The following is a 12,629-nucleotide window of genomic DNA, read 5'->3' as shown; positions in this document are numbered from 1 at the left end:
TACCTTGAATGAGGAGAAATATTGTTAAAGAAAAGAAGTTTGAGATTTGTTCTTGCACCATCCAGCGGCTCAGGAGCAGAGGATAAATTATGACTGGAGGAGAGAGAGAGGTAGTCCAATAGACTGTGGAAGTGATAGAAATGGAAGGCGGAAGTGAATCGGTGGGCCTGGAGCCTTTAAAAAGGAAAGAATTAAAAGGAAGGGAATTTTTCCCCCAGTAAATAGTTTTGATAGTCATGTTTGATTCTAAATGACTGATATGTTTAAGACTGGTTATGAAATGGTTAGGTGAACAAAGGGAGGCTGATATCATTTGTCCTTCTTGTGAGATCTCAATCAGTGAATATATACCGTAAAATCTGGAATATAAATCGCACCGGTATATAAGACGCACTCTGTTTTTGAATGTCTCTCAGAGAGAAAAAAAGTTTAAATTGCCTTCCTGCGTGACAATCTCTATTGTGTTCGGTGAAGTCTACAAAGTGCAGATTCTGTGCAGCTGTGTCGCTCTTTTAGTTCCTTCTGTTTTCACTTTGTGGAGTTTGCTACAGTACGGTAGTTGAGCTCTCAGCCTGCAGTGAAAGTTGTGAAGCACAGACCCGTAGCTTGTGACCTCTCTGCCTGGCTCCGCTGGTCACTCTTGAACTTTAACATAGCAATTTACCACCGCTTTCTGTAATTGCGTGATGATTGCATGACCTAGTGAGGAAGACAAGATGTCGCATAGACTGGTCTGTGTGGCAGCCTTCCCCAGCACAGCCTGCAATCAGCTTTCAACACACAAGGAATGGGGATGTATTTTTAATCACGTCAGTGATAGTGGCTGCTGCACCTGAAGTAAATATGGCGCTTGTGTAAGCATATTATACTGGTATGTTGGTCACACCGGTGTATAAGACGCGGCCAGCATTTAAGATGAAAAAGAAGGTATTAAAAGTGTGTCTTATACACCGGATTTTACGGTAATGGTGGTTCTTGAGAGGCTGTTGGTTTATGGAAACTGTTATTTTTAGTGTATTAGTACTTAAGAGCTGTAAAAAAAATTACCAGCTGAAAATGGTTATAAGATTAGGGCAAAACTGTCAGTGGCAGTGGTAGGCTGAAATAAAAAGACAGACTCTAGATATTCAGGGAAGGAAAGGGAGCTAGAACAAGAGCCAAAGGGGAAGAGGTGGTAAAGGAGAAGCTGCAGAGACCGGGGCCACCACCATCATGCCTAAACTGTATTGGTGTCCCATGGACGTCCTTACACTGTCATCAGTGGCTGCCTTATCTATTTTCACCTCAGGCAGAAGCCGTCTGCCGGGCCCAGGGCCGATGAGAGACACCACGCCATTGCAGTCCACTGTGCTGTTCCTCTTCCCTCCAGAGTGGGGTGCCAGCGGGTGGATGCGGGATGAGCCCTGGCTGTAGCCACTGTAACTGTTGCGGCGGTAAGGGATAAAAAGGGAGCCTCGGCGGTCTTCGCTCTCCTCTACTGTACTGTGCTCGTCATCTGCAAACTCGTTCTCTGAGCCCATGTCCTTGGAGCGGCCTTTAAAGCTGAAGATGCTGCTCCGGCTGTTGTGGCGCGACATGAAGGGAGAGCCCGGGATGCTGAGTAGTGACTGGGGATTGAGAGACAGATGCAGAAAGGGAGAGAGGGGCAGATATAAAAAAAAACAGCTGGACTTGGTTGATGTGTAAAAAAAGGTGAAAATAACAAGTTAAGCACATAGCTGAGAAGAATAAACCAAAGGACCAGAAGAAAAATAAATGAATTACTTCATACGGATGGAGAAAAGAGGTTGAACACCATGTTTCTTGCTTTTGAGGAATACAAATATTAAAACTATAATTTGTCAAAATGGCCCGCACCCAAACTGTTCATTAGCTTTGATGTCACATACTTACATACACCTCCTGTACCATGCTGTCACAGCTATTTTCTCAAAACCTTGTTTAATACAAAATGAGTCACAACACTATTATAAACAGCTATGTATAATCCCAGGTTGCAGGAACATTCTGGAACAGTTCTGTGTGAAAACTCAATTTGGTTACACACAAAACACTAACCACGTACAAACCTACTAATTAATGTATTCATTTTATGATGTGAATTTGATTGCCATTGTTTCTTTATCAAAAGCCACAAAACCAATCATCTTGCAGAAGCAAACAGTCACCAAGGAAGACCATTTGTAGAGGGTCTTAGCAACTACATTTGCATCAGATGACCAAGTGGTCAGTGAGTCAGAAGGAATTGCAGTTGGAGAGCAAGTTTTCTCAAAGTGAAGGTCCATCTCTATTCTAAACAAGCTAAAGAGTATGGAAGAGCCATACACAATACTAGTGACGAGGCAAGAGGACACCCAAAATGGCTGTTGCTCAAGAATGGAGAAGCGGGAAAAGATGTTTTAGAGAGACTTTGCAGTGATGGCAAGGAACGGCTGGTTGAAACCTATGGCAGTGACAGCCAGAGGAAAAAAAACAAGGAGGAATGGTATGGCCATTTGATCTACATCCTATGCGCAAGAACTTGGGAAGTATCAAGAACACCACTCAAATGGACCAAACCACAGGAGGGTCGAGACTAGACACTTGAAAACCAGGGAACACCTACCAGAGGAGTCACATGACACTTGAGAATGTGAATGCATTTTGGCTCAACACCTCAAAAGGTCCTCCAGTTCACACTGATGTGACACACACTGTTATGACACATAACCAGAGATACCTCTGCTTTTTGTGAGGAGATTAGCTTGAATGAGTTATTTGATGCTATATAAAAAGGGTACAAAACCATGACTGACGGCTCTGTTTACAGATCTGCGCACCAGATGAGCAGAGTAGAAAAGGAAAGGAAGGGGAGATGTAGCAAACCCTAACACAAGAGTATTTGAACTTTACATGAATGACTGCTCCCAAACTGAAACATGAATCTGCTCTGCTGAGGACAGAACAAACCTGAGGGATCTTCACCCTTTTTTGGGTAATTAACCTGCCTTGACTCTGTGTCCACACAACATCACAGGTGAAAGATGTCAGCGCCCATTGGGGAATCTGTCTATGTTTATTGTAGTTTAAAATCTATCAAATTTTCACTACTGGGCAAAGAAGTGTAACCCAAATGTTGATGTATGCTATGCTTGGAAAGAGGGAAATCTTCTTGTGCTGCTTCTCCAGGGAAGAAGGGCAATTCTGCTGGCACAATGTCCCCCAATAACAGATCTAGATGACCATCTCAAGTAGGAGAACCATCACCATAACCATTGGAACTGGTAACAGCCAACAAGAATAACCTCCATAAACCTGACTACAGCAGTCACATCCCTGGCAAGACCTTACATCAAGAGAGAGGTGTAAAAGGCCCTCCTTGATAAGAAAGAAGTACGAGTGCCTCAAGATAAGATCCAGCTCAAGAAAAAAGAGACCTTCTGGTCCCCTTGAGGGAGCCGTAGCATTGAGAAAGACTACCACCACTAATTAGAACGTCACCAATAATGTGTCCAGAAATATCACTATTTGTATTTGCACATGCTTAATCAAACACAGGGCTTCCTATGCTGTTAGATGTTTCTGTCTAACTTTACCTGGTTCATGATTGATGTCTTCCTCCCCAGCCGGCTTCCTGGGAAACGTATTGTACTTTTCTTGCTGCCATCGTCTGACTCGGACTTAACAACCTTTTCACTATCTCCTTTTTCTTTCTCCTGCTCTTTCTGACGCCATTTCTTCTTGCGATTGCGGCGTTCCTTGGCACTCTTTGAGCTCAGTTTAGAGACCTCAGAGGAGCTGCGGGACAGGTGCCCTCCTCCTTCGTCCTCTAATGCAGCCTCAGACACTGTACCTGCAGAAGTCGCCATGGCAGCAGCCTAGAAAAAAAAAAAAGCAAGACACATGATAACCATAAACTGAATGAAAGATGGTTAGAAGTGTAATGTTTTTGAGAGGGAACGAGACCAACCTGTGTTTCCTCCTGCTGCCTCTTGATCTGCTCCAGCATGGCTTTGAATTCTGCCTCTTTCTGCTCCGCCTCCTCAATGGTGGCCTGGTTCTGCTCCTCATAGGCCATGGCCACCACAGCCAAGATGAGATTCACCAGATAGAAAGAACCAACGAAGATGACTAGCACGAAGAAAATCATGTAGGTCTTTCCTGCAGCACGCAGAGTCTGGCAGAAAAACACACAAAAAGCAATGAGAACAAAAATAGGGTGACTTAAAACTGTGGACAGTCACTTTGAAAAAAAAATGTGATCAGACATGTTTAAGCTGCTTCCCCAAACATAGAAAGTGCTCTGCCAAACTTCAAGCTCCTCTTAGAAACTTTCAGTTTTGTGCGACCTCCGTGGACAAAGTGTTGACTCTTAACTCTTTCCTGATCTTGTACTCTACATGTTTAAGAGTTTTGGAACTAGTGTAACAAGGAAAGTAGCCTCCATATACATGTGGCACCTGCTCTACTGACTGAGCTAAACTGGCACCCTAACCCTGCAAGCAACCAAGTGTATCACTCATTGAGGATCTTTGCAGTGAAAACTATAAAACATGCTGTTTCTGAAGCTTGCTGTGATTCAATTTATTAAACGCCACCCATGTGACAGTGGTTTCAGGCATTAATAATAATAATAATAATAATAATAATAATAATAAAGAAATACACCATGTTGTCACTGATGGTCTCATTTGATTTCATATCTCATAAAGAAGCTTCAATATTAATGTCAGTCTGTTTTAGAACCAGCTAAAACTCCTTAAAGGGGCTTAAATGTGAAGAAAGGGTCGACAAGGTTGGGGAGAACAGTGCAGCGCATTTTGATAACCAGATATAACTAACTTTCCCTTCCAGCCTTGTAAAACTATGTTTTTAAGCGTAGGCCTGTGGAAGACTCTGCTCATGCAATAAGTGCACAGGGCACAAGTGAGAGTAAATAATTAAGCAGGTCGCTAGGAAGGAAGGTGGGTGGATTCTTTGAAACCTGATTGGCCACCCCAGTGGTCACCCCAAACTCCTAAACAATGATTGGTTATTTGCCTTGTCAGAGGCAGGACACCAAGGTCGAGAAAATCTAGTCCTGCCCCTGGTAGAGAGGCAGGCATTCATTACATTAGTCTGAATGAAATTATCTAACAGAGTGGTCTAGCAATGGTCCTACAACAAGAGGCTTTTCTCAAAGCATTTAATTTAATGATTGCCTGAAAAGAACTTCAAAAAAGTCTATCCAAAAGAAAAACCCAAATTAATTGTTTTTAACAGACATATTGTTCAATTAGTAAGATATAAATGGAGGGAATTTGTATAGGCCAGTATTGTAGAGACTTTTTCCCTATTGTGCATTTTTTTGTGTGCATCTCGTAAGGTTTGCAGTACGGACAAGTTCACTATTATATCAGGTCTGAAAGAGGACCAAAGAAATGCTAATCTTCAGTGACTTTGTAAAGAAACAGCACATGCATGTGCATATACCATTCCTTCCACAGAGCGGTGAGGTGTAAACATACAAAACCAGCTAACATTAATGTGGACGCACAATGAGGTGGGGTTGGCATTCCAAGTAACCCTAAACTACAAAGAGAGTCAATTTCAATGAAATATCGAATGTAAGTGAGCAGCACAAACAGAACTCTTGGGTCCTCATTGTTGGAGTCGTCCATGTACTCGAGCATTGCAATTGACTTGAAGCGTAATGCACATCTGGTTTTAAGAAGGAACGGCGTTTTAGCAGTCTGCAAGGTGATTGCACGATGCCGTTTTCAAAACTTTGCACTCCGGAACCCATTTTGAAAAACTTCAGTCGCCCATAACACCGTCATTGTGTAGACGAACAGCCAAAACGCATCAAAAGATTGACATTTTTGGATGAAATGGTTGTCGTGTAAACAGGGCCTAAGAGAGACAGAAATGAGAGAGTGATCCTTGTACAAGGTCATATAACAAAATGGAATTCACTTTGTTTCTGTGAAAACATAAATAAAATATTTCAGAATTCAAGATTTCTTTTTATTCCTGCATGATGGACAGATTGGATTCTGGTGGCTCGTCACACACTCCTACCTCCAGTTTATCTGATCAGCTGTCCTTCCTTTCATTTTATTCTGAGGGCAAATGAACAGAAGGAGGAGCTGCTGATGCACTTTTGCTGATTCATTGAGGTAAAAGGATGAGTAGAGGCTCTAATACAGCTCTCTAAATGGTGTTTTCAAGGGTCAAATACCACACCCACTGGTCATACCTTAACAGAATATACGACCCTGCTTTTAACTTCATGTGGACATTAATGAGCCAATTTGACACAACAGAGAAGAGACGGAGGAATTAAAACAACAATGCTTTCTTTACCAGCATGTAGAGATTTTCCCAAAAGTCTTGAGTCATAAGTCGGAAGAGGGTGAGGAAAGCCCATCCAAAGCTGTCAAAGCTTGTGTAACCATAGTTCGGGTTCCTTCCAGCTTTCATACATGTAAAGCCCTCTGGACAACGTCTGAAAGGAAAACAGAAGAATGACTCAGCATCAAAGTTATGAGAGCCATGGTATATTAAAGGGAGACTTCACCCGTTGAAACATGAATCTGTATTGACATTGGGTCATATATGTAGTGGAAATGTGAACAGTAATGAACAATACATTTTGAAGTTGATGCCTTCTTGAGAAAAGGCAGAAAGTGTATTTTTGACTCATGTGGAAGAAAGACAACAACTCCCAGAATGCACAGCACTGCAGGCCACTCCCACTGAAGCTAGGGTGCTCTATTTACATTTACATTCTCTACAACACATACGGCTGTTTCCTCAACTGATTCCGAGATGTCTTCCAAAAGGAATTGGCATCTTGGAAATTCCTGGCAGAAAACAGACTCTATGTCCGTGTCCATAGGCAAACAGTGAGAGCACCGACACCACCAGTCCGCCCCAGCTCGAGCCGCCCCCGGGCTCCTCGTCTTCAGCGCCACTGACAGGCAGGTCTTGTGCCATATTGCGGATCGTAGAGATAGCCACGAACATCCGATACGAGCACAAGACCTTCAAAATCCCCTTCATCCATATCAGTTTGATGTTGAAACATACTTTCATCATACTTTCGTTCTTCTCAACTTTCTCCACAGAGCCTGTTAGCATAGCTTCCAAGTAAGATGGCGGACGTTGAGTTTCGATTCTGGGAGTGAGGTCCCACCCACTGAAATGTAATAGGTCTATAGCTTCCCCCCCCCCCCCCTGTTGAAAACATGAGGAACTAGCGATGTAGTTTCACCCCCTCTAAGCAGAGTAGCCTCCGATGACGCAAAATGAAGATTTTTGCTTCATCGGAGGAGATTTCCCGTCTCAGGGGAAAATGAGGGCGGGATGCACGAACATTCAAAAATACTACCAGGTTTCTAATGATACAAAGCTTAATGCAAATGTGTGAAGTATCCCTTTAAGTGTTCCCAAAAAAAAAAAAACATCAATTTCTCTATTCATTGATCTGACTCCTGCCTAACTCAATAAATGGTTTAATGGCTCTTGGATCCTTTTGATTAAATGTGCAAACAAGATGGACGTTCTATGGTCCAGTATATATTACCTTACCTTATTTCTTTTCAAGCAAGCAAGTCTGTCCATCAAATTTGGAATAGTGTGTGTGTGTGTGTGTGTGTGTGTGTGTGTGTGTGGGGGGGGGGGGGGGGGGGGGGGGCACTAACTTACCCTGAGTCAGAACTATTTCCACACAGTAGAGCATCAAGCTGATTTGGGAGGAAGTAGAAATTAGCTAAGAAAAAAAAGACAACAGTCAGATGCATTAGTCACTGGGACAATATGTGTAAAAACATGCAAAAACATATAGACAAAATAATTACAAAGATGCAGTTTCTGTTGTATTTCACGTATGAAATGTGCAGCTGAGTGTAAAGGTCATCACTCACTGTCATTCATGATGTACTCATCCCAGTCTAAACTCCTGTTGCCATTTGAAAGTATCCACTGCGTTACGTTGATTGGCCAGAATACACACTTATTCCGCAGGTTCCCCATAAAGAGCTGTAGGCCAATCAGAGCGAAGACGCTGAGACAGAAGACTGTCAGGATCATCACATCCGACAGCTTCTTCACAGACTGGATCAGCGCACCCACAATGGTCTTCAGGCCTGTCAATTAATAGATGATAAACAAACACACACGCACACACACACACACACACACACACACACACACAAAAACACACACACACACATACACACACACACAAACACAAACACAGAAGTGTACAAATTCAAATGCATTCACACAAACACGTGCACACCCAAGTGTGCAAATTCAAATGCACACAAGCATTCACACAAACACCGAGATAGACAGAAATAAAATAATTGAAACTTTTTTGTCACTGAAAAAGCACATGCTGATTTTTATAGCTGAACTTCAGAGCTGGCTGAGGTCACAAACAAAAATAGTTAGGTTAGGTAACATATATCTAATCCTGTATTTAACCCTGTGCTGTGCTGGCTCTTACATAAACATAAACTTGGCAGGCATTAGAAATATTCCTCAACACCTACGCCCATACTGTCAGCCTCTGGACCAGAAATTGAATTTCGGTGGTTTTATTGTGCATTCCTTTAACATATAATACTGGTGTTAAGATGTCTGTTGTTCTTCCTGCCACTTACAACTTAAAGGAAATCTAAAGTTTAAGGGTGAAGTCTCTGTTTTGTTAATAATTTAAGTATTTGCTATACTGCTTGACCTATAATATATTTATAAGCATTTACAGAGATTGTAATTTTAAAGCCTCAACAGCGTTTGAAAATGATTCAAATTGCCATATAGGCTCTATTTGGAGGAAAGTTAATGTCAAACTTTCTGTTTGGAAAAATAGTTATATGATTAAAGTAAACTCAAAGGTATGGGTGGTTGGTTGTTTCGCTGTTTTCTTAAATATTTCAAGCTTTATCTGATTTTTTTTTAAAACTCGTTTTCAGTTAAATTTACATGTAAAAAGTTGATCTCATTATCTATGGCGAGTTAAAAAAGGGCATTTATACAGAATCTTTTATTGCTTAATAAAATGGTGCTGCTACGTCAAAACACGAGATACACAAGACACAAGAGAGTATAAAGAGAGTATAAAAGAGGAAATTAGCAGAAGGACGTGGAAAAACTCGCTTGGCTGTGAATGATTTAGAGCAAAGAAATAAATCCTCTGATATCCAAACATAAATAATGTAAGCACAGTGATACTGAAATAAAAAAAATAAGGTACCCTTTTTGTGGGTTGCTGTAGGGGCTTTATATCTCCAGTCAGTGTCTGCAGGTAAAACTCTCCTGAGAGGAGAAACCCTCTCTGTTTTTTAAGATAATTTTCTGCCTATTGACTTCATTTGTGTCTTTCTGTGCTTACACTACTACTGCCTGATGTGAGTTGTACTTTTTATTAATATTTGGATATAATAAATAATATAGTGGATAAAAGAATAACATAAGATTTCACATGTAAATGTGTAAACTATGGATTTAAATGAGAAATAGTCAATTATTAGCAATGCTTCTATCTCCCTTTCCTTTTAAGCAACACTTGACTGTTTTTAGTATAATCATCAGCTACAATGGTTAGTGGCACCACATTTGTCATTACCCCCTTATAAATCACTGAAGAAGCACTTACAGACCAGTCACAAGCAGGCAACCTGAACCCTCCCTGATTTCACAGCCAGAATCAGATTTACATGTAGAATGTTTTTGCAATCAAATTTAGTTAAAAACCTGCTGCTGGTCAAATTAAAAGTGTCTGTCTTTTTGCATCATTATGTGTGCAATGTGTGTCTCATAACATAAACAGTGCATAGAGATCAGCTTAAACAACCCTGTTATCAATTAAGATACCCTTTAGAAGTAAATATTGCATATTCAGAGCAAGGGCTGGGAATCTTTTGGTGTCTCACGATTCGATTTGATTTAAATTCTTGTGGTCACGATTCGATTCAGAATCTATTTTCGATGTAAAGCGATTCTGGATTCATTGATCCATGGATTCAAAGTCTATTTTTGAATTAGTACATACTTCAGGATCTACTCCAGTCATCTGTGAGACTGGCTGAATTTCTTGCTGCTCTATTTAGTATTCTACTGAGTTAAAGAGCTAGCCTTAGCACTTAGCACTTTGGAAGTTATGAATCTATTTAAATACTCAGAAGATAAGAAGCTAGATTTTTACATAAATCGATTTTTTTTCTTGCCCTATTCAAAGCCCTGGAAGCCCTTTTTGAAACAACGCCTAATTAAAATGTTTTGGTCAAACACACTTTTTTTCACGCCGCACCTGAAGTCCAAAAAAAAAAAAATGAAATGATACTCTGCACACAAGATATTGACTTGTGCACACACACTTTTTTTTTTTTTTAGTTTTTTTTTACTTTTTGGGACTTCAGGGGCTCCGTCATTTTATTTTAATGTTTGTAACTTTTTATTTCTCTCAAGATGTTTGTATCAGTGTTTTTTGCCTGTTCTCCTTCTGGTGGTTTGAAGTGGGTGGGCGTCAGTTAGAAAACAGGCTATGCAAACCTGCAAACAAACCTGAGGAGGTCGACGGACATTTGAAATGTTTTATCCTTGATATGAAAGTCTTAAGTGTCACTTTAAGCCATGACTATGTATTATTAAAAACATATTGAAGGATTAGAAGTCAAGTTTTTTTTTTAAATCCACTTTTTTTATGCTTAAAGTGTCATTCATAAATCCTTATACGTGACATTCAATTCAGGAACATTTCATTTCATATTAATAATCTTTTATGCAGAAAAAGCCTGTGTGTGAAAAATATTGGCATAAATATTGAAGAAAATAAATAAAAAAGCCTACACTAAGTTATAGAAACACTTAGAGGCATGTTTGAGCAGATGTTTGTCACTTTTAAAGATACACCTTTGTTCAAGTTGATTCATTTAGTCTTAACTTCTGCTGGTTATTGAAAAGAGCGTTTTTCTAGATATATTCTTTAATAAAAAGAATAAGCATAAAAACATGACACAGATTCTGATATAACAGTGCATTCATGTTGAACCACAGATCTACATGTTTTATACAGCATTATTTACCACAACAAACAATGCATCTTTGTGGAATGTTCCCATCAGAAGAACACAAACACTACTTCCCTTATACGGTAACAACCTTTTTTTTATTAAAAAAAGCTGAATTTTTTAATTCACTCAGGAAGCAGCTGGATTTGATATTTATTTGGAGAAGAGATATTGTATCATGGCGAATAATACAGTATTTCCATTTATCTTTTGTGTCAATCAATGGGAACATTTCTAACAAACTGCAGTTATAACACACGTCAGCTTCACAAACAGCAAACACAACCAGGATCAGTCAAAGGAAGCAGGCAGTGAAAAGCAGAAAGAAAGGACAGGCGAGGAGACGTTGGCGGCTCAGGGGGGGCGGGGCAATGAGAGGTGGCATGCAGGTCATTTAAACTCCAAGGCTGAAGGGATTGACGCTATGTCAGCATCACCTGTCTGTAAACTGTGAAGGGGACCTTAGTTCAACTGAAGAACCGTCACCATCCTTAGCTTCCCTTTTCTTTCACTCTCTTGGAGATGGATGAGCCCTAAGGCTTCGTAAGCTCAGAGTACAGCTGAGCTTTGTATGCTAGAGGCCAGACTGAATGTATCTGACTGAATGTAGAGTGTGTGCTTGTGTGTGCGTGAATGTGTGTGTGAATGTGTGTGTGTGTACTTTTACTGAAATACAGCAAGTTTAAAGTGTCTGAATGATCTTATTTAAAGTGTCCTCTGTGTGTGTGTGTGTGTGTGTGTGTGTGTGTGTGTGTGTGTGTGTGTGTGTGTGTGTGTGTGCATGAACTATAATACAAAAACGTAATGGTGTCTGTCTAATCTTTTTAAAAGCGTAAATATGTTCATCACATATGAACAAATACACACAGTAAATACTGTACTGTGACTGTCCCCTCAGACTACAATCCTGTTGAATTGGACAAATGTAAACAGATTTCTGCTTATGTATGTTTCTTTACTATTCATGTTTCCTTCTCACTCCCAGGATGGTCAAAGATCTTGAAAATAAAAAATAAAAAATAAAAATATTCTGAAGATTGAATATAATTACTTTCAACTAAGAGACAATAAAATCAAACCAAAAAGCCTCAAAGCCAAACTCGTTAAAGCATGTGTCTCAAAGCTTCATGCAGCGTCCATATGTTGTCAAATTAGGCTTGGCAGTCTTTGGGAATCAAATAGCCCGCACAGATTGTGGGAATTTGGATACATTTAAGGAAACTAAAACTCTACATAAACCGGATGTGCATAGAGGTGTTGATAAATGGTTCTTTCCTTATTTGGAATTGTATCCCCTCATGGTAACATCCTGAAAGTCAACTCCTTGGTTAAATATGTGAAGTCTCCCTTCCCTTATCAAACTGTTTCAGAAATTTCCCTTTGGGTAGAAATGCTCAGACAGGTAGCTGTAGTGGACCTTTAGGTGCTACATAAACCCAGCTGTCATCATGAGACATGTGATCCCACAAGACTGCCAGTAGACTGCTAAGCCTATCAAAAATGTATTGCTACCATTTTTGATTTTCATAAAAACAAAAGTAACACAAAGAAAAAAGAAAATCTAAAACGTCCTGCTTTTAAAAGTAGAAA

At 40.2% G+C, this 12,629-nt stretch overlaps 1 protein-coding gene across 2 annotated transcripts in view; it reads right to left on the bottom strand.

Moving 5' to 3' along the window:
- Window positions 1–12,629, bottom strand: part of scn8ab (sodium channel, voltage gated, type VIII, alpha subunit b) — a 56,443-nt gene that overhangs the window by 26,458 nt on the left and 17,356 nt on the right. Inside the window, exons 7-12 of one of the 2 annotated variants that reach the window (XM_061042633.1) lie at window positions 7,887–8,108; window positions 7,669–7,732; window positions 6,325–6,466; window positions 3,950–4,156; window positions 3,576–3,857; window positions 1,284–1,607 (exon numbers count right to left, since the gene is read on the bottom strand). In XM_061042633.1, the coding sequence (XP_060898616.1) occupies window positions 1,284–1,607; window positions 3,576–3,857; window positions 3,950–4,156; window positions 6,325–6,466; window positions 7,669–7,732; window positions 7,887–8,108 (1,241 nt within the window). Of the gene's footprint in view, window positions 1–1,250; window positions 1,608–3,575; window positions 3,858–3,949; window positions 4,157–6,324; window positions 6,467–7,668; window positions 7,733–7,886; window positions 10,559–12,629 lie in introns of those variants that run through there. The other variant, XM_061042632.1, reaches the window with a different exon arrangement.

Source organism: Labrus mixtus, chromosome 7, assembly GCF_963584025.1.
Source record: "Labrus mixtus chromosome 7, fLabMix1.1, whole genome shotgun sequence".
In the NCBI taxonomy this organism is placed as follows: Eukaryota; Metazoa; Chordata; class Actinopteri; order Labriformes; family Labridae; genus Labrus; species Labrus mixtus.
The sequence above is the reverse complement of the archived record's forward strand: the minus strand, read 5'-3'. Positions and strand labels throughout refer to the sequence as shown.